This window comes from Callorhinus ursinus, unplaced genomic scaffold, assembly GCF_003265705.2.
Source record: "Callorhinus ursinus isolate GAN/ISIS: 27379988/994484 unplaced genomic scaffold, GSC_fseal_2.0 scaffold19, whole genome shotgun sequence".
Taxonomy (NCBI): Eukaryota; Metazoa; Chordata; class Mammalia; order Carnivora; family Otariidae; genus Callorhinus; species Callorhinus ursinus.
This window is the reverse complement of record NW_027397081.1, coordinates 16,575,095-16,598,713: the sequence shown is the minus strand read 5'-3', so window position 1 is coordinate 16,598,713 and position 23,619 is coordinate 16,575,095. Positions and strand designations below refer to the sequence as shown.

At 36.1% G+C, this 23,619-nt stretch overlaps 2 protein-coding genes across 7 annotated transcripts in view; one reads left to right on the top strand and one right to left on the bottom strand.

The window, feature by feature from the left end:
• The window catches only part of ARHGEF12 (Rho guanine nucleotide exchange factor 12), a 151,466-nt gene that overhangs the window by 126,464 nt on the left and 1,383 nt on the right, over positions 1 to 23,619 (bottom strand). The window lies entirely within an intron of this gene.
• Positions 18,885 to 19,315, top strand: LOC141374575 (large ribosomal subunit protein uL15-like). The gene has a single exon (XM_073904034.1). It carries the CDS (start codon positions 18,885 to 18,887, stop codon positions 19,308 to 19,310), a length of 426 nt encoding a protein of 141 aa, XP_073760135.1. The 3' UTR covers positions 19,311 to 19,315.

Genomic DNA, 23,619 nt, shown 5'->3' with positions numbered 1-23,619 from the left:
TTAGCAGGTTATATTATTTCTGCCTCTTTTGTTGTTGTTGTTAGAAGTGCTACCAAGGGTACATGTAATTTCTCCAATTTGACCTAAAAATTATCCTTCCTTACTTGGGAGGTACCCTTCTTCACTAAAATTATAGCTTCAGAAGTGGTGCACATAAGTTGGCGGGTGAGTCAGCTAATACCTATCAGGACAACCAGGTCCACTGACAGGCAATCCACAGGGTGACAGATGTCAGAAACATATTATCTTCATAGTCTTATCACATATCTGATCTTAACCTTAACAAATCAGAAATAGGATCTTCAATAACATAGAGGATTTAACGAAGTATAAAGAAAACAGAACCTGAAGTTGTTAATGACCACATGAAATTTATATGTTCCACAAATAAGAAAACATTTTTTAGGGGCGCCTGGGCAGCTCAGTTGGTTGGGCAGCTGCCTTCGGCTCAGGTCATGATCCTGAGGTCCTGGGATCAAGCCCCACGTTGGGCTCCCTGCTCAGCAGCAGTCTGCTTCTCCCTCTCCCTCTGACCCTTCCCCCGCTTGTGCTCTCTCTCACTCACTCTCTTCCAAATAAATAAAATCTTTAAAAAAAAAAAAAAAAAAGAATACTTTTTTAAAAGCCAAACTTTCATCTCAAATTCTTTACATTTACATTAAACATCCAGAGCAGGGGCTTCCTACAGCCCTCATTTTCCTATATCCCTCTATCTTATTGGTCACTACAGTCCTCTGCAACCCTATCACCACTGCCTCACAGCAGGAACTTCTGTCTCCCACAGTAGCCTCCCAACTGCATTCCTAGTCTCTTTACTTCCCTCTCAGGGGAAGCCCTGGCTGGCTCAGTCGGGAGAGCATGTGATTCTTGATCTTGGGGTCATGAGTTCAAGCCCCACGTTGGGCCAAAGAATTACTTCCCTCTAATCATCTTTCAGTATACTACCTTAGTTTTTCATTAAAATAAAAATCAAATAAATTAAATAAAAACTAGATAGAGTTTTCACTTAAAAACAAAATATTTCTAATTACAAAAGCAACATATATTCATCATTGAAAGCCTGGAAAATACAGATAAATATAAAAAGTAAAACAAAAATCACCCATAATCTCACAAACCCAGAAACATTTTAAAAATTAGTACATGACCTAGAAGTCTATATATTAAATTTTAAGCACTATATATGCTTTATTTGAAGTTTTATCTCCTACTTTTCACATGCCATGGACCCTTTCCCATTAAAGTTTACTTGAAAATGTCTTCAATTCTTGAATATATAATATTCTATCAAATGTTATACAGTAACACTGGTGTCCCGACAGTCTTTGCCATTATGATTTCTAGTTTGTCTCTTGAGAGCACTAGACTTAGATTGATTCCTCTTTGCCCCTACTACAAATAATGGTGGGGTTGACATCTCTGCATAAAAATTGACAACTAAAGCTTTATTTCCTCTTATGTCTTGAGATACATACCAAAATTGGCATTACTAGATCAAAAGGTTTAAATATTTCTTAGGCTTTTGAGCCATACTGTCAAATTATTTTCTATAAAGTTTAAAACCAATTTATATGCTCAATTGCAGAGTATAAAAAACACCCACTGCTTTACCACAATCCTCCCTGGCATGACATATTTGCTTAAATTATACTAAAAAAAGAAAGAAAGAAAAAAGATAAAGTTCCTGACACAGCAAGGCATGGCCTCAGAGATTTTTCTGAAATTTTTTTGCTTGGTACTCAAGATTATGCCTTATGCTATAGAATGCTATAACTCTTATTTTGGGTTTACTTGTTTATTCATTCATCTATTCAAATATTTACTGCCTACTGCCTTCTAGGTATGGAACACAAAAGTGAATAAGACAGACAAGCTCAGTAAAGCTGGAAAAATTAGTTCCATGATTTCTCCATCCAAAGCATTGTCCTCAGAACTATCAAATTCCCTCCAGACTAGCTACCTTCTGGATACAGTCTGGGGTCAATTCTTTTTTTTTTTTTTAAGATTTTATTTATTTATTTGAGAGTGAGAGAGAGAGCCCAAGAAGGAGTAGGGTCAGAGGGAGAAGCAGACTCCCCGCTGAGCAGGAAGCCCGACGTTGGACTCGATCCCAGGACTCCAGGATCATGACCTGAGCCGAAGGCAGTTGCTTAACCAACTGAGCCACCCAGGCGCCCTGGGCTCAATTCTTGAGACAAGGCTGCCCCTATGCTGACCTACATGATGTCTGAGATAACTGAAAGTGGTGAGACACGTCACTGGAGAAGTTAGACAAAGGCCGTATCACAAGTGGTCTTAAATGCATGTTAAGGAACTTGCCTTTAACCTGTAGGCTACTGTTTCCCACACTTCAATACTACCTTACTGATCTGCCAGTCACATAACCCCTGAACTGTCAGTTACTTAATGTTTTCCTTTAAGTACTATTGCTTTCATTTCTAAAGGAAACTTTATTTCACTATTATAAATAAAAAGTCAATATTATTTGCCATAAATGGAAAGCAACAGTGGACAAAAACAAAAACCATTATTAAATTTTAAAAAAGTAAACGTGAAATGCAAATAAAGCATCCTTGGAAGTAGGAACACTAACAACACACTTGTTACCTGGTCATTACAGCAGCCTTGAAAAAGCATTTCAATGTTTCCTTCTCTTCAAATCTCCTGAAGTCATGACATGCCTTGAGCCATAGAGTAAAAACTGACCTATTCAATTCACTGATACTAGTGATTGGTCATTTAATGGAAAAGAGCAGTTAAAGTAAGGAAGTGTTAAAAGTAAATAAATAAACACTCATATATACCTGAAGCTTCGTTTCAATTTAAAATACGTAAGTGTATATTTATTTACCAATTTTTTAAATGTAGGATCAAGGCCTTTTCCTTAAATAAGGATGTGCCGATTGGAGTGCCCTATTATCTTTCTTGTATAAACTATACTAAAATACCTCAGCTATGATTTATTTCCTGTTTCAGTTTCCTTATGGTGGAGCAAGAAACTAAAAATACTCACTAGACTCTACTTTTCCCAAATAGCTAACAGTTGTTTTTCAGTCACGTCTAATAGGACAGCAATTTCTTTAGTGACACATCTCTACTCGCATTTCCAAAGTGCATACAACTCAGTTGTCACAGAAATGCCTTTCTTTTTTATGCTCATATTGCATCAGTTTTCATAATATTTAACTAAACTATCTAATTCCAATACAAGTACAACAGGTTGGGATTATGCAGTTCAAACGGAAGCAGAAGGTATTCAGACATACTATGGAGTGGCCTCCTGCACACAAGCATTTAACCCACCGCAGGTGAAAGTCATGCTCTACAGAGGAAATGGAGTGAATCCATTAAATTGAGGTCGACCAAGAGATTTCAACTATTGCTTCTCCCCCCTCTTCTTCCTAACTATATTGATCACACATTACTTGATCATGTTTAGCTACCCTGGATGTTACAAGACTTCATGAATTCCTGAATGACCACCCATATTTACCACATTTTCTCCAACAGTTCCTTAACTGTAACCAGCCACCTTGAGACACTCCAAAACTGTATCTTAACATCAGGAATGATACTCTTCCTGGGCACTTTTGCAGCATCTCTAACACTGTTATTTGCATGCCTTCTGTCAGCATTACAGCTCGAAAACATTCATTAAAAATCTTATGAGAGTATTCCCTATCTTAACTTCAAAATTGGAACTATGTATAGTCTGGCAGAAATAGTGGAAAAGTCTTCACACATCCATTTGAGATGCAGGAAGAATTTCAAATATTTTGGAAGAAATCTTCAATTTGTGAGATCATACGCGTGACTGAGACAAGCTCTGCAAATAAGCACATCTTGACAAATATATCTGCTCATGTGAAGAACTTAAATTTATCCTGACAAATTTAAGTATTCCGTGTACAAAAAACAAAGTGAACAAGATAACTACAAAACTAGAATCACAAGATATGTGAGTTGGATTTTTTTCTTCTTTGAAAGGACCACTTCAGGACTCCTCTGAAAAACTACTGAAAATATTCTGAATGTTACAAAAGATGCTTGAAAGATCTGATTTTTTTTCACAAGAATTTTCCCAAACTAGAAGGCAGTAAAGAGTAGTTGAGGAACCCCTTTTTCCACTTCATGAACATCACCTAATAAATAACTCGACACATTCAGAAGAACCGATTCTAAAAATTCCTTTAGATGATTTCTTGGAACAAAAGACCTAATATTTATTAGTATGTAACTGCTGATCAAAGTTGTCCATTAACTAGCTTCTGACCTTTCCAACTACAAATACTTTGAGAGTTGAGATTTTTGGTATTTGTTAACATCAAAATTTTAACAATGCATCTGTCTTAATGATCTTAAGTCTCATCTTAGTTACACACCAAGCAGTGTCCAAACAAATATCCCTTCATTGCTGACTAAAACCAGTTTTCTCACTGAAGAACTGATTTTCAGGCAGACCTTTCTGTAAACCAAAGGATGCATTATGTATTTCATTTCTAATTTTTAAAAATTTAATAATAGTGCATAATTTTCTACTGTTGCTTCTATAAGTGGCAAAAATACTGATTTTCTATTTATAATAAGGAAATAAAGTTTCCTTTAGAAATGGATTTTCAATTTAAAAAGCAATGTTAAGAAACATTACAAACCACTCAAGTTAAAATTACAAGCAAAATAAAACATAATATTCTATCTTTAAAAAATAAGTAACGGATAGTTCAGTTATTATAAGGCTATGGCAAATTATTAAGGTAGTACCCAAATAATTTAAGTATAGAAAAAAAGAGACTACAAGATAAAGGCAAGTTCCTTAACATGCATTCAAGACCACTCTAATTTCCCTTCTAGTCTCTTTTCTCACCACTTTCCTTCATCACAAATTTCATGTTCTAGCAATATTCCACACATAAAAACACATACTTTCTGTCTAAAATGTCCATTCTATTGTCCATATCACCACCACCACCACCTACACACACTTAAACATCTAACGCAAATCCTTACCTTTAAAGAGGTTCTTCACAAACATGTAACCTTCCTCCAAGAAAACTTCCCTTGACCGTATCTCCTCAGACTGTATTACAGTCATACCTCATTTTATAGCACTTTGCATATACTGCCTTTTTCACAGATTGAAGGTTTGTGGTAACCCTGCATCGAGCAAGCCTATTGGTGACATTTTCCCAACAATACGTGTTTACTTCATGTCTCTGTGTCACAGTTTGGTAATTCTCACAAGATTTCAAACTTTTTCGTTATTATTGTATTTGTTATAGTGATCTGTGATCAGTGATTAGGGCTTGCTGAAAGCTCAGATGATGGTTAGCATTTTTTAGTACTAAGTATTTTTAGTTAAGGTATGTACTTTTTTTTTGACATAATTCAACTGCACGCTTAACAGATTACAGTATGAGGCAAACATAACTTTTATATGCACTGGAAAACCAAAAAATTCATTTGACTTGATTTATTACAAAATTTACTGCAGTGATCTGTAACTGAACCCACAATATCTCAGAGGTATGCCTCTATAAGTTATTAGAAGCTTTGTTTTATTTGCTACATATCTTTCTCTGGTTCTTAGCATAGTTATTCAATACATAATTTTTGGAAGAATAACTCTCCTATGTTTTACTTGACTACTTTGTATCATTTAGCAATGTTAATTACATTTTACTTTCAACTTTCACCCCTTCCTGAAGTTTCCTTTGTATATACTGTGCTCTCTGGTACTCCTACTCCTCTGTAATCACTGCTTTGATTCCCTGTAACCATTTCTTAATAGCCTTAGAGAACACTTCTCTCCTCCCCCAAGATAGTATTTTGGCCATCCTTCCCGTGTAATCTCATTCTTTAGAACTCGCCTATTCAAATTACTTCAACTATCATCACAAACACAATAGCAATAGCCAAGCCCTCATTTCTGTATAGATGACACATACGTCATTGATTAGCCATTTACACCTGGATATTCCATAAGTACCTGTGGTGGGCAGCCTCTAAAATATCCCCCAATGAATCTTGCCTCCTGGCATTCATGCTCTGAATAGGTCCTTCCCCACACTGAGTAGAAAAGATCTGTGTTAGCAACAGACTAGTACAAAAAGGACGGTGTGACTTCTGACTAAGGTCTGCTCATAAAGGTTATTATGGTTTCTACCTTGCTCTCTAAGATCATCTGCTCTGGGTAAAGCCAGCTGCCTCAAACATCCTTATGGAAAGGTCCACCTGATAAGGAACAGAGGCCTCCTACCAACAACCAGCACTCACCTGCCCAGCATGTGAGTGAGTCCCCTTGGAAGTGGATCCACCAGCTCCATTCAAACCTTTGCTTCAGTAGCAGATGTCTTGACTACAAGCTCATTAGAGACCTTGAAGCAGAACCACCCAGCTAAGTTGCTCCCAGATTTGATCATAGCAAACTGTAGGAGATAATAAATGTTTAGCAGTGTCCAACAGAGCTTTTCGCAATGATTAAAATGTTCCTTTTTTAAAACAGATTTTATTTATTTGAGAGAAAGAGCGAGCAGGGGTAAGAGCACAGGGAGAGGGGCAGGCAGACTCTGTGCTGAGTGTGGAGCCCAACGCAGGGCGCAATCACACAACCCTGAGATCAATGACCTGAGTGGAAACCAAGAGCTGGAGGCGTAACCGACTGAGCTATCCAGGGCCCCTGATCAAAATGTTCTATGTCTAATGTCCAACACAGTACCCACTGACCACATGTGGCTACGGAACACTCAAATATGGTTAGTGTGACTGAAGGATTACATTTTCAATTTTACCTAATTTCAACTAATTTAAATTTAAATGGCCACATGTGTCTTATGGCTACCATGTTGGATAATGCAAGTGTATTTATTGATTTGTGACAACCTATATGCAGCAACAAACTACTATAGCACGTTACTACAGCAGCAGCAGACAACTACCATAGCACGTTACTATAGCAGCAACAGACAACTACCATAGCACGTTACTATAGCAGCAACAGACAACTACCATAGCACGTTACTATAGCAGCAACAGACAACTACCATAGCACGTTACTAAAGCAGCAACAGACAACTACTATTAGTATGTTAAACAAAATCTGCCCCTTACTATATCTGTTCTCTTCTCAATATTCATCTAACTAACCAACCAAACAAAAATAAAACAAAACTGTGCCTCCTCCCTTTCATATTCCCCATCCTGGCAAATGGTACCAACACCCACGCCCAAGCCAGAAAAGTCCTCATTTTCACCATCTTCCCTTTTCATACTACTGGTATTAACATCTTCTTAATAGCTCTATTTGTCTCTTCTCTTTTCTGGATTATTGTCACAATTTCAGTTAGGACTTCATTTTTTTCATCTGGATTATTGAAAAATGTCTCCCTGGTGGTCTGTCTGCCCCTAAAACTGCTTCTCGAGATTAACCCATTCTTCACACTGCTACCCAAATGATCATTCTCAAGATACAACACTGATCTTATTTCCCATCTGATAAAAGGTCTTCAGTGGCTTCCCACAATCCAGAGGATAAAACCCAACCTCCTCAGAACATAAAAATAATCTGGTGCCTCCTATCACTGCAACTTTACCAACTGCTGTGCCCATCATCAACCTCCCTGCTCTAATCACCTACATGCATTCCTAGAAAACATGAGCTATTTCATCTCTGTGCCTTTGTTCACATTGCTACTTCTTCTACCTGAAATGCTCTTCTATCCCTCACCAGCCCTTGTTTCAAGATTCAAAGGAAGTATTCACCTCCTCTATGAAGCTATTTCTGATTTATCCAGAAAGTATTGATTCTTCTCGAGTCCCCACTATACCTTGTGCATTTAGCTGCCTATGTGTCTGTCTCCATTAGACTAGAAATCCTAAAATGCAGAAACTGTACCTGATTCAATGCTGACTATATCTATATCTGGTAGTACAGCATAGTATTCAAGAATAAAGGTTGCAAAGATAGACAAATTCAGACTAACATCTCAGTTTTACCACTCACTAGGCATGCCACTTAAACTTTCTGAGCTTTTGTTTCTTCCCCTGTCAAATGGACATTTTATAACAAAACCCATTACTTCACAGAGTCAATATGAAAATTAAGTAAAATATTATGCATAAAATATTACAGTACCTATTATATAACTTTTACTCAAATATATTTTGGATGGAGAGATTAATGGTTGGTTACTACTTCTTCCTAGGTAGGTAAAGAAAGAGTGAGAAACGTTCAAAATAGAAGGTATCAACTTTGAAATAACTTTTGCCAGGCCACTCTAAAGAAAAATGATAGGTAATCCAGGAAGTCTACTGGGTATATACTATGTGGTCAGCAAAGTACAGGGAATGGCAAAAGGACTCAACTAGAAATGAATAAAAGGTTGAGGAAGAGCAGAGGTTCCAGATGGCATCAGAGAGGAGAGATGAGAAGCCTGGTGAGGACAATGAAGGGAAAGAGTACATGCAAAAGGGCATGAGGGAGAAGGAAGAGAAGGTAAGAGACAGAAAAACACAAAAATTTGAAAGTAGAATCCTTCCAAGCAATGACAAGATCTAAGATGTATTCATATTGATAAAGCTCCCAGGATAAATCATATAAAATTGCAAATACTGGACCGCTTTTGACTAATAAAAGACTGGACCTTTTTTAAATAATAAAATAAAAGTTTGGGGAATGACACACTGATTCCATTTTACATTCTACCTTTTGCCTTGAGTGCCTGAGACAATGTAGGGATCAGAAGATAATTTGGTTAAAATAAAAAACTGTATTTCTATTAAAGTGTCCTGATGTTCTCTGGATCACAATTTAGAAACTGCTGCTGTAAATTATATGAAAAGAAACTAAATAACCTCCTTTGACTGAAACTTCTTATATTTGAATTTTATACTTTCTATTTGTGTTTGGATTCTAACTTTATGAAAATGATAGGTACCCAAAATTATGTGCAGGAGCAAATACAATGAACCAAGAGTCAAAAGACCTGGATTAGAAACCTGGCTCCAAAAATGTACTAGCTGGGAAATACTGGACTAGTAGTCAATGAATGTCTCTGAATCTAAGTTTTTCCTCATCTGTAAAATGGGAATGATATCTGCCTTGTGATGTTGTTATATGTATTAAATATAATGCCTATAAAGCATTTAGAATGATGCTTGATAAACAGAAACTATTTGTTGTTACTAAGTGAGGAAATAGTTGTAAAAGTATAGTAAATGCAAATGTAAACTACTACTAGCATCATACAAGTACATATATGAAAGTGACAATAATTTGACTTGTTAGATGTGACAAGACTGAAGTGAATCACACTGTTGTGTGATAATAACCTTCTCATTTTTAAATACAAAAAAATAAGGGTGGGCAAATATTTCTATAATAACCAGATTATGTATAGACTATGAATTGGTTGTTTACCTCCTTGTTATCTTTTCCAATCTGATTTTTTAACTTCAGCAACCCTCAGAACATAACAGAACATACTCTAGACTAGTCATATCAAGAACAGTAAACTTTTCAAGCTGGATAAGCAAAGGTTTCCTTATTGCTAACAGTGTGAGGAAGCAATGCTAGCTAAAATGAGATATGGTAAATATTTATGCAAAATTAACAGACCTTTACCCCACAGGGAGGCTGCAAGCATGGGAAAAAGCAGCTTCCCAGAACTGAGCATAGCGGATGTCTGTAGATGTCCCTAAGGGCTAGAAAAGTCTCCACATCCATAAGAATGCTTCAAAGGGCATTGCTTTTTTGCATGCATCCTCTCTGTGGGTTTTAAACCTAGTAATAAAATTCTCAAATTAATTTCCTACTCTTTCTCTACCTAGAAGCAGTATTTATTCAATAAAAGATTTAGTTTGTAGGCTTCTTTTTTAAATCAACTATCTGCCTACCTCTGTTCTAGATTCTCTGAGGTTATTAAGAAAATGCAAAAATAAATAAATAAATAAAATAATAATACAATTTATACTTAAAAAGGATTAGGTTAGAAAATACACTTAAATATCTCTTAAGTGAATTTTCCTTCCAATGTTACGGCATAAAAAGTGGCTGAACTAAAATGATTCATGCCATAGAATTTCAGTAACAACAAAAAAGTCATTTACAAAGAAAAAATGAAGAAAAAGTAACTGTTTTATGGTTCAGAAGATAAATCTAGAGCTTTAGAATAAAAGGGATATTTACATATTTCTTTAAGTGGTAGAAAATATAAACTGAATGATAAAATATAAAGGGAAGATCATTACTACAACAAGAAATCCTTAAAAAGAAAGTATTATCTCCACTGCCACTTAACCAAAGACTCTTGCTTAGGAAAACTTAAACCCGATCTGCTTAAATCACTTACACTTCACAAAGGCCTGATCACCTAGCATTAAAATCATTCATTTGCTGCCTTTTCTTCCTCTGAGATACTCAGTATAACAATTCTTTGAGTCCCTTCTTACTGCTTTGTGTGCCTACAATACAAAAAAACCCTCCAAAAAAACAAAACAAAACAAACTCACAAAAGTTGTTCTAGATGGGCCTTAAATTTACTTCTTAAAAGAACTTTAGAATAATTATAATGGAAAATGATCTATAAGCAATGTATATTAGGCTTCAAAAGAGTCCAGTGTTTACACATTTGTGTGTATTTAAAGCAATGAATAAGAAACCAAAACACAATGTAGCCATTCTTTAGAGGAAATGAGACAAAATCCCTCATGTCAGAAATCTGGAAAAAAGAGTAAGCAAATAGGTGATTAAAAATAGAAAGAATAAAATATAGTTATGAAATTATAATGTAAGACAACACTTAATGGTGTTGTTGAAGATAAAAATCCAGTTTCTGGGCTTTATCCAACTGATTCAAAAGATCAACTGACTGATCCAGATGAGCCAATCTTACTCAGTATAAGCAAGGCTGAGACCAGAAGGCCAAAAGAAAATGAGCATTGGAATCATAATCCCAACTCTTCTGCTTAGAAACTATGTGACCTTATACAAATTAGTGAATGTCTTAAAGCCTCATTTTTCTCTGTTTTAACCTGGGGACATTATTTAACATGAACAGCTAAAAGATTAAAAATGACAATGCTCAAAAAGTTCCTGGGACAGTGCCAAGCACTTAATATGTACTCAATAAATATAAAACCCTTTCCCTTTCCCACATCCCAAATTCCTTTATGAGACTAAATTTCCTCTACCTTAAAACGTTCCTTTTCACCCACAGTCATCTCACCACCTTTCTGAAGTATAAAACGCTAGTGCAGCAAGTCATCAGGATTTAAGACTGTCTTGCTAAACGAACTATTGTAGTTTCCAGAATCTTTGATCAAATCAACATATTTACCACTGGATGTACAAAGTATAGGCTTAACAGGTTGTTAGTACCCTCAATTAGGGAGCTAATGTGTAGAGAGGTTCTCCTTCAAATAGTGACTAAAGCAATACTAATTAATAAAATGTGATTTCTTCTATTCAAAAGCAATGAACATCTAAAGCTTCATAAATTTCAAACACTGCCCTTTGCACTTCAGGTAACTCACCAAAATATAATTAAACTGAAAAATAAGAAGAAAACATAACAGGATAGTATGTGATGGGACACAACAATTTAATTTGGAAAATAAGATAAATTTCATCATTGATAATTTCATACCCCTATTTCCCCAAAATACACATGACTTCTCACCTTAATCTTTAGCATGAATCAATGAATATCACTCCTACAGGTAAATTTCTTAATTGTTAAATATAAATCTGCAGGTAGCAAGAGCTCAAAGTAACTTTGCCAACACAATGACCTATGCAGAGCAGGCATTCATTATTTACCGAATAAATGAATAAACAAATGACCTAATGTTGTAAAGATAGAACCGGACAAATCCTGAGTGTTCAAAGGCAGATTTAAACATCAACTGCCAAGCCTCAAAGTCTTACCAATTTAGCAACTAGACGGGTTATTGTTTCAATCTAAATTGAAATAACTGTCTCTCTCTTGTCTATTCCTCCCTACAAATGTACCTTAATTCTAAGAACCACCTATAATCCTGGACACAGAAGATAAGGAATACCAAGACAGCAGGAGAAAACACTGCCACGGGAGGGGCAGCAGCCAGTACATGTGGATTCAAAATCACTTTACACGCACAGATCAGATTTTAGGAAAACCAAACTAATTTCAGAGATTTAAACATTAGGTACTTAAATACATTCTCCCTTAACTGTCCCAACAGCTCTGCAAATTAAGTACTGTTACCCTCATTTTTACAGATGAGGAAACTAAACTGCTGTTCAGGGAGACAGAGAGGTGACCTATGGTCTCCCAGTTACAACAAGCATCCCAACAAGTCAGACACACTAAGCCCAGGAAGCTCTTTTTTCTACATCATCTTCAATTAGTTCTCTTCTATTGCTCTCTTTTACAAAAGCTTAATACATACACATCTATATATTATATAAAAATATATATACACACATAAAATTAAGAGCTGAAATATCTTTTCCTTTAACAGCTACTTTTAATTTCTGATAAAGTTAGTCTCAAAAAGAATTCTGCCAGTGGAGTCAAAATTAACATAATTGCTAATGTTTATCCATATAATATTCTACTTAATTCCTATTTTTGGAAACAGAATTGTACCTTGTATCCTATTAAGCAATAATTGCATGGGAGAAGCTTCTCTTTTTTTACTAGTCACATCCAGGCAACACACCCAACTTACTTTTAAATGCTGTCTCAAGAATTCTGATCTTGTAGAGCTTCTGGGTAAATACAGTAACTGGAAACCACAAACCTTTCCCCAAATTGTGCAACTAACAAATGCAACTGAAGTACAAATACATTATTCTGACAAAGGTACCGACAAATTATTATCTCTGAAAACGAATGTTTTTCTATTGTGATACAACAGAAAAATAACATGAACAATGGCCAAGTCCAAGAGTTATTCTCCATGGGAAAAAACTATTTACATTTTAAATAGACTATATTGTCCCAAGCAACCAAAGCCAGAAATCAGTTCAATGCCAAGAAAAACTCAAATTTAAATAAAAGTTGTATTTACAAGCCAATGATTTTACAAGCCAAGCATTTTCTACTGCAGTTACTACGCAGATCCTGAAATGAGACTAACAATATAACTTAATTAAAGAAAACAAACCATTTGGATACCTAGAAAGACCATTTTAACCTAAGTGTCTCTAAGCACAGCGAAAGAAGCCCATCAAGAAAGCAAAATCAGCTAGTAGTACTATACTAAAATAAACTACTTTCATCATGTTATATATAATAACTTATTCACTAGTTTGTATAAATCTTTGATCACCTCACTGTCACCTGCCAATCTACAAACCGAAGAAGGGATTCTGTCTAATTTGCTTCCCACTGTTGATTACATAACACCCCTTCCCCCAAAGAATTTCCTGTGAAGCTGATGATCCTAGATGCATACTGAAGATATGAAACTTACTGTATTATCCTGCATGCTAATAACATCTGTAAAGTCTTGAGTCAAAATGGAGGCTTTAAGTCCCTCAGACAACTAACCTGAGCAAGTGTCAATTATTTCTAAACTAAAGTTAGACTCCCTTACTTTTCGATCATCTTAGGGACCTCCTTAAAGACTGATAAGAGCCTTTCTCTGCACAGCAAACAGGATAGGTGAATATAAGATTTTTATAAATGGTTCCGATGTTCCTTCTTCAGAGTAAATAACATCACTGACTGGGAACTCCCAGAAGACTTAAGAGCCATTAAGGGCTGGGATTCCTTTCAGTTGGCATCATTCCAACAGAGGCTCAGTGAGAAATGAAAGCTCTTGCAAATCAAATCTGTTGCAATGTTATTTTTTCCAGGGGTTAATTACCTGCTTCTGCTACACACACACACACACACATACACACCCACCGAGCACACACACACACGAGCACACGAGCACACGCACACACGCACACACACACACACACAGACGGAGAAAAGGAGGAAAGGAGGTGCTGGGAAAACATGACATTCTGCTGTAAGCCTCCTCCAGAAATATTCAAAATGAAATCAAAACAGGTTTCTGGCTGTCAAATTCCAGATGCACTCCATGAACATCCTCTCCTACTTCACACCTGTCAATCCCTAGTACCATTACCTCAAACTATTAGACATTAAGAATTTACTAAAGGAAGTCACACTTTTGGACTTTTTCAGAGATACTCAGTGAAATATTTATAGTTGAAATATCTGGAAACTGCTTCAAAATAATCTGATGGAGAAGCAGGGCAAGGAAACAGACAAACCAAGACTGTCCGTGCATTGATAATTATTGAAGCTAATGATGGCAACACGGAGGTTCTTCATACTGTTCTCTGTACATGTTTGAAATAGTCCATTAAAAAAAAAAAAACTTACACAGATTCAAAACAACCCATCTAACAAGCATTTATTGAGCACTTCTTGTGATATGTTATTGTTCCTAACTTTTTACTCTCCCCTTCCCCTCAAGAGGATTATACACCCTTACGCATTATTATGTGACTTGCAATGCCACCTGTGGGAGAAGTATTCATCCCTGGCACACTGACAATGAGCTTGACCATATGACTTGCTTTGGCCAAAGACATGTGAATGATTTAGGTACACCATGACTGAGGGGAAGCTTTAAGAGCCCCTACATGTTTGCATCAGTTTTCCTGCTCTTTTCCTCTGCCATGCAAATGACATATCGCAGACAGGGGCTGCTCCTTCAGCCAGGGTTCCAAAAATGCTGCAGCCAATCCACAGCTGACAAGGTGTAATGTAAGCAAGAAATAAACCAGTGTTGTAAGCCACTGAAATTTGAAGCTATTGTTATGGTAGCACAACCTAGCAGAAACTGATATACCTCCTATGGGGTAGATACAAAGAACAGTAAAATGAAAGGCTGCTATATTTGTAAGGATGTTTTTTGAAGATAGACCAAAAAAACTTACCTATGGTTACCTCTGAGGAGAGTATGAGAAGTGGTAGGTGTATGGGGATAGAGGTAAGATCAGAGGGAGACTTTATTATTACCATTATATATAGTTTGAATTTTCTTGTGTATTTTTTTTTGACCTGAATGACATTGTCTGAGTAGCTGAATAATCTGGGCAATTTTATCTTCATTATGTTTTTTAATATTAAAAAAGGAATAAAAATACAATAAAGCAAATAGTAATTACTTAAAAATGAATAAGAACTATCTTCCTACCCTTGAGGAACTCAAAACTTAGTTGACAATGTAGCTTTAAAGAAAGCCTCTTCCCCAAAAATATTCATTAATTTTTTTTTAAGTAGCAAAGGCTACATGCAAAGGCAAAAAAAAAAAAAATCAGAATTATGACATTTGCAATTTGATCAGTTTGTTCATCTTAAGGTTCCAGCAAAGCCAATAAAGGGTTTTGTATATGGGTGGTACAATCACAGATCTCAAAGGAAATTCTCTAAATTCTATTATTTTAGTATGTCAGTTAAACTAGTGAGGAAGCATGCTCGAACCATTAAGTTTTGTGAAAAAGCTTTAACCAGTACTACAGACAAGGTATCTACTCCATTAAGTTAACCCATGCAGGGTAAAATTATAGAGTTAGAAGAAAAAAAAAGTTAAAAATCCTAACCATGACTCTTACAGTGATTAAACAACACTTGAATGGTTACAGAAGTCAAGGTCCACAGAGCAAGTTCATGCTTTACTGCATGAACATGTTTTTCCTTAAATTTGAACAGTATCTGAACATAGCAATAACTTGCAAACATGATTAGGAACATGTCTGTACTACTCATCTTAGGATCTCAAAGCACTTCACAAACATTAATTTAACCCTCCTATCACCTGAGAGGTAGATATTATACAACATTATAACCATCTATCCTGCCACTACAAAATATTTAAATACCCCTTCTGCAGTACTTATTCTGAGAAGGTCTTACCCAAACAGCCAATAAAACAGGAAATAAGCTGACGGTGCATGTGCCACCAACAATCTCTGAAAAGATCAGACCTTCACCCACAAGAACCACTTCCTCTGAGTAAACCACAGACACTGTACAGGGCAAACCACATCATACCAGCTTGTGTCTGGAACACAGGCAGATAACCCCTCTAAAATCCATGGAAGGGTATGTCTAAGCCCCTTCAAGAGATCTCCTATATGTACTTAAGTATGGACATCATCCTCAACTTATGATAGAGTTATGTCCCAATAAACCCACTGTAAGTTGAAAATATCGTAAGTTGAATTTAGTGCATTTATAGTACACCTAACCTACTGAACATCATAGCTTAGCCTAGCCTGAGACGTGCTCAGAACACTTACCTTAGCCTACAGTCAGGCAAAATCATTTAACACAAAACCTATTTCATAATAAAGTGTTGAATATCTCGTGTAATTTACTGAATACTGTACTGAAAGTAAAAAATAGAACGATTATACGCATACAGAATGATTTTAAGTATATTGGTTGTTTACCCTCATGATCATATGGCTGACAGCAGCAGGCTTGCTGCCACTAACCAGGCGTCAAGAGAGAGTACTTTACTGCATGCCACTAGCCCAGAAAAATATCAAAATTCAAAATCCAAAGTACAGTTTCTACTGAATGCATATAGCCTCTGCATTATCTTAAAGTCAAACCATTGCTAGTTGGGAATGATCTGTATTTTGGACTTGTTCTTCTTCGAGACAAGATATAGCCAACTTCTGCATTACATGATCAATTTCACATATAACTTCTTCAGATGCTGATGAAATCTCCAGTTTTTCAACAATATATATAAAATCTACGTTTTCTGAATCCAAAGAAGACCTATAAAATCCTCTTTGATTTCTTGAGGGTGTGAACCTAAAATGAACATTTAAATGAAATACTTGACCAAAACTGTAGTCTCAGAGCAATATCTTTAAATGACAATAGGTTTTATAACATTAAAGAAAAAGCAGTATAAGTGGCTAATTAATTGTAAGCATTAACTAAACCAGGTTTTCTTACATTTCTTTGTGAATTTCTTCGTAAATTGTTACTCACAGTCCCAAGACAGGAAATCTAATTTTTCATTGGCCATTAGATTTGCCTGTCTTTCAACACTGGGAAGAAACCCAGGCCTATCATGTGACTATGATCTCAAAAACCAGGATTCAGCATTTGAATTAGTAAAAGATCCTGTTTTGGTATGAATCTAAACTGTCAGCTGCATTGGTGCATGCTGATTCAATAAGGCAAACTTAGTGTATTTCTTCTTTTACCGAAAGTCAACAACATACGCTTATGCAATTTAGGCAAAGCCTCTGACCTTCAGACCATCATGTGTTACCTCCATAGAATCAAAAAGCTAAAAATTATTCTAAGGCACTAGCTTCATAGGGTTCTCTTGAAGTTAGAAGCTGCCTCACAAAATCCTTCATATACGGCTATCTTGGCATTCCACATATTCTAAGTTGAAAAATTAAAATGCCCTAACTTTGGCATGTTTCCAAAATTCTGAAGTTTGAGGAAACAAAAGTGCTAGCAAAATACAAAAGAACAAAGACTCTGAACTAAGTTACTATCAATGAAAAACGTCTATCAATAAAATATTCAAGAGCTCTATAATCTTAACATATTTTATAATTTATATATGCACTTTTTCCTTCTTTTATGGTCTCTTATCATTAGTAGTAGTTCTTATAAATACAGTGGCAAAAAAGTAAAATGTTATTTCAATTTGAACCATACTGTATTTCATGGGAAAAATAATGCTAAGTATTGCAGATGGAGTCCTTTTCACTCATATGCGGGGGAAAAACAATAAGGCAAAACTCAATAAACAAAAAAATGGAAAAAGTGACATATAATTTAAGGTGAGACTGAAAAACCTCTGCAAAAAATAAAAATAAAAAAAAAATAACAACTTCCAGATGTATCTCACCACATTCCAACAGATACTTTAGAGCTACAATCACATCTCTTCATTTACTTACAAGTTCAGAGATGTTTTATCTTCACTTTTGATTGATTTTCAACCAAGGGTGGCTCCTAATGCTTATTATTTTTGTTAGCTACCCATTTGTCACATAATTGATAACACTTCTTACATTAGGGGCACTCATATTTTAAAGAATTGCTTTGTAAAGAAGTCTTTTATAACATGAGTAATTGCTTAGTTGATTTAGTAATTATGCTGTTTGTATAAATTGTTTTATTTGATCGTGACATCTCCCATACCCATTCTAAAAACTATCTAACTTAAAAGTGAATTAAAATGAACTTCAGAATCTCTTTAGCCCTAATCTTGGGCTATGCCTAGAGAAAACTGAAGCCCCCCTGATTACATTAAACTGAAGTTGGAACTTGCTGCTCTAGAATATGGGTAAAGATAAAATACAGACATTCTGTCCTAGGAGCACATCTAAGGAAAAAAATCATTTTGCACTAGGAGAGCAATTGGGGGAAAGCTAGTAAGACATTAAGAGGGACAGGTTGATTTTTAGACAAATCAACAGAACATACAACTTGGCTAAGCAAAGAATAAGGGTGGGGGTAGGGAAAGGGTGCTGGTTAACTGTCTGAACCATTTAGAGTTGCATAAACACAAAATGGGACGAGAGCATTATTTAGCCTGCTACAGCAAGTATATACAAGTAATAGGACAAATTAAAAGTTTCAGCTAAAGATCAAGAAAAACTTCCTGACTACTAGATCGATCAGACTGTTGCTCAGTCTTGTGAGGAAGTGACCAGAGCTTGATCCTCTAGAATAGATGAGTATTAGAAAACATCTTATAAGACAAAAAGCCAACACTAACTTGGCCAGATCGGAAAATTACTAAAGGAAAGTAGGACAGAAAAAAATAATGCACATAGAAAGACAATAATTTAAAGTAAAAAGGGGGAGCCCTTTTCCGTCTGGGCTGCCGACATGCCATCCAGACTGAGGAAGACCTGGAAACTTCGGGGCCACGTGAGCCACCGCCACGGCGGCATCGGCAAGCACCGGAAGCACCCAGGAGGCCGGGGTAATGCTGGTGGCATGCATCACCACAGGATCAACTTCGACAAATATCACCCAGGTTACTCTGGAAAAGTTGGTATGAGACAGAGCTTCTGCCCAGCTGTCAACCTTGATAAACTGTGGACCTTGGTCAGTGAGCAGACACGGGTAAATGCTGCCAAAAACAAGACTGGAGCTGCTCCTATCATTGATGTAGTGCGATCGGGCTACTACAAAGTTTTGGGAAAGGGAAAACTCCCAAAACAGCCTGTCATCGTGAAGGCCAAATTCTTCAGTAGAAGAGCAGAGGAGAAGAGTAAGGGTGTCGGAGGCGCCTGCGTTCTAGTAGCTTGAAGCCACGTTTGGGGGCATTCATTAAATGCTAACAAGTGCTTTTCTCTTCTGAAAATAAATAAATAAATAAATAAATAAATAAATAAATAAATAAATAAATAAAGTAAAAAGGGGGGGACTTGAGAGTCAGAAAATCTAGGTTAAAATCATGGATCTCTCCAGTTTTATAATCTTGACTCAAACTGTATGAGTTGCCTAAATGTAAATGATGATCTGCCCTACCGGGAGTCAAAACATTATAAATGTTAAAGAATTACACTACAATAAGACATCGTTACATGCAGGAGAGTATTTTACTCAAAAAGAAACAAAATATTTATAATTTTGCTCATTTTAAAATTTCAGTTCAAATGCCACTATTTTGAGGACTCTTAAATTATTAAAAGGAAAAGAGAATGTCTTCAACTTTAAGACATCATCAAGTTTTAACAAAGGAGACTAAAAGAAGTTATGCTCCAGCTCCCTGTTCCTGGAAATGTGACGTGGTCAACTTCTAGGAGATAAGCAATTATATGATAAGAAACATTTCTAATAATTTTGTCAGACGACCATGATGTAAGAGTCTCTCCAATGACCTCTGGAAAACCATTAAAATATCCTGCTTTCTTCCACCCGTATCAGTTCAGTAGGCAATTCATACCCATTTCTAGATGGCTTTCAGAAGAGGTCACCACACATGTTTACTCAAAGATTTTCTGACTGTTTTCTCTGGAATCATAATGCTCCACAGAAAAATATGTAAAATCTACTCTTTATGGATTTTATCAAAGTTTGTCTCAAATTTCACTTTTTAAACTGAAAATTCAAATTTAGTTAAAAAATCCTGTACGTTAACTCAATGTTATCTACTACATTTTAACAAGAAACCACCAACGTGTTGAGCAGCATTTCCAGGTTACCATATGTTTGCAGTGATTCAGACAGATTCTCGTGTCACCTCACCAAATAAATATGAACATCTTATAAATGTGCCATTAATCAGGAAGACTACAGCTCTGCACTTTTTTTTTTAAAGTTTACTTCGTACTGTACATGTTGAGTCATGTAAAAGTGTACAAGTGAATGTACTATTGCATGTCTGTATGAGTCAGGATTTTATACTGCACTGGAAGAACATTAAACTGAATATAAAGCTAGCACTCTGATCCTAGTCCCGAATCTCAATTTTGTATTTATCAAATGACTGACTTTAAAGTAAATGGTACAAATAATCTAAGCTGGCAGATGACTCAGGCAACCCTGAAAATGGTACACATACAGGAGTCATTTTGTTTTGTTCTTTTAATCAGAAGCATTATATGATGGCAGAAAAAGTAACCTGGATGAAAATGTCAATTCCTCTGTATATGCATATAAAGTCACGGGTTTACACACTCACCAGAAGTCTGCTTAAGTTAAACAACTTCACACCTGAACTTAGTACCAAGAAAATGCCAATAAATCAAAAATCTTTGTTTATCTATCAATCAAAACAACAAAATCCATTAAGTCCTAGACCAAACAAAGATCCATTTATTTCAAGTAAGACCCTTACAACAAAACCCCACCTGTATCGTCCCTGAAAATTCACTGTTCTAGAACCTAGCCTGAAATCATTTAGTGAATCCACTGAAAGGGCATTCTCCCCTCTCTCTCAGAAGAAATTCCAAGTGCCATAAGACCCCTAAACTTTCAGGGACAGAAGATAGGTGCCTAAGAGGACTGCAAACAATTAGGATATATTTCAGGACTGAATAAAGCAATCGATGCAAACTGAAGAACAGCAACCAGATATTTCTAGCACTTTACAAGTGCTGATTCTAAAAGTGGAAAACTATACGTCTCACGGAAGTTACAAAGCAAGACACTAGATGATATTCATAAGCTGCTTAGATTAAAAAAAAAAAAGCCACTATTCAGACACACTACCTAAAAACAGTCGCTACCATGAACATAGTTTGGATTTTAAATTGATGAATACACCTTTTAAAAGGGGGGGAGGGGGTGAGGGATCTGGAGAGAAGATGAGGAGGAGGAAGAGAAGGGAGTAAATGAATGTGTTAATTTAACTGTAAAATAATAACAGGATATAACAGAGTTCTGAGTATCCACAGTGACCAATCAGAGCCTAAACATAGCTGAATTCCATCCCAGCCCCAGCACGTCCCTAACACAAGAATAAAACCCTTCTTATCTTGTTCAGCCATGTGTCGCCTGCCACAAACTGCAAAACAGAACAACGCCCAAAACCAGCTAGTCTGATTTCAAATGAGGACAGACAGACTCTGTAGTCAGAAGCACCACAATGAAAGAACTCTAACTCACACAGCTGGCCTGGTGGGTCTGCACACTCTACAAAACAAAGCCATACCACATACAGTACTTCAAACTTGAAAGGATCTTTAAAAAGCTTTACTGGCACTGTTAATTTGCCAATAGCTCTAGAATCAGCAAAATATATCTAGAGGACACTGGAATTAGAGAGAAAAGAGGAGGAGGGAGAGAGAGCGGAGAAGAAACTAAGAACTACTCTATACTCCTACCTTTGTTAAGGTACCCTGGAAAAAAAATAAACCAGCACTTCCAGATTTCACCCCAACATATATTCAAATCAGGGACAACTACTCTCCTATGAATGCTTGATATTTACAGAGTAAGATGTGTTTAAAGAAAATGTAACAGTCACCCAAGAATAATCTTGTTTAAAAAAAAAAAAAACTAGTACAAATTTCTAAGATACAGGTATCCATACCGTCTCTGCAGTGCGAATTAAATTAAGCAGCTTTTAAAGTTTTTTTGTCCCCGTTTAAAAAAGTATTGTGAAATCAGCCAGCACCTGAACTAATTCAAGGATATTAATACCCAAACCAATTTGCAGATTCATCTTACACTTAGAATACCCGTCTTTTAATCCTTTGTGCCTAGCACAGGGCCTGGCAAAGAACATTCATTGACTGCATGTTTAATGTGTTATTTATAACCCCATCTAACTTACCAAAAAAACCCAAATCCTGAGATTTTATTTCCAAGAAAATAAAAAAAAAAGCAAGAAAATCTCTGAGAAGCAGAGAGGAAGAAGGTTATTATGTGGGTGCTATCAGGTGATTTTCATGTGAAATGAGCTGGTAAATTAACCACCCCTAGTATCACAATAAAAACTACCTACACTACATTAGTTCCTAATAAGACTTCTTGTCTAAAGGCTCAACACAGAGGGCCAGAATTGAATGAAAGAGGAAAATAAAAACAATTACCCACACACCCATTACAGTGATTTCTCAGTAGCAAAACACCCTGAAAGGAACAGCAATGGGGACGACCGGAAGAAATTGGGATAAGCGTTGTTGCTACTTGTTGTTATGGGTACAATCTGAAAAGTTGAAAACTAAAATGCATTTAAAAAAATACACAAAGAATATAGTTTAAATATTTAATGGAATCTTTTAGGTGAACATTCACGTGACACTGGAAAGCATCAACAGGAAGAGGAAGTTCTGTTTCTGGAGTAGCTGTTATGGTATGATAATGGAATTTGGCCCTTTTAAAATCAACAAATGAGCCTGACGATTGGGTGAAACTCTCCTATTAGGAAATTCAACTATTTTCTGCAAGAGCACTACTGTTGCGCTTTTCATCAAAGCGCTTTCTTTGGCCCCCTAATTCAGTTATTTGAGCCTTTTTTTTTTTAAATGATGTAATGGTTTTAAAACTGACTTGAAAAAAAAAAAAGGACTGAAATTTGGAACCAGCATACAATGTCATAATGAAACTGAGAAATAAAATACAGTAAAGAATTTACTGTTTAACCTAATATTCCAAAGAATAACCCTTAAGAGTAAAGAAGCTCCATTTAAACCACATAGTCTAGCTCAATTCACCAACCACCAGGCAACATAGATAGTAGTAGAAAGGACTCACTCAGAACTCAACGAATCCACCTGCCATGCTTGTACTACCTAATTCGCTTAGGGCTTGTATCCCTTAAATGCAAAAGCTTCTGGAAGATGAAATACTAAAAATGCAGCAATTAAAATCAAGCCCCATGACTCCCCCACCCCCACCCGCCTTTTTAGCTCCAGCAAGTGCCTGTGACTTACTAGTAATTTCAACATTCTGGAAAATTATTAGACAATAAACACTACGCAGCTCAATATTCAAAGAAGACCAAGTTCAAAAATCATCATGCAGTAGTCTCAGAAAGAAGTTCACAAACAGCAATTCCTAAAATCTAACAGTGTCTAGAGAACTACAGGGCAGGAGGAAAACCAGTGATGCACCAATACCCCAGCCGACTTCGGGCACTGACCTTCACCCAAAATGACCTTCCTCT

What these genes read in the sequence shown, in the direction of transcription:
- LOC141374575 (XM_073904034.1), top strand. Translation starts at nt 18,885, where the DNA reads ATGCCATCCAGACTGAGGAAGACCTGGAAACTTCGGGGCCACGTGAGC.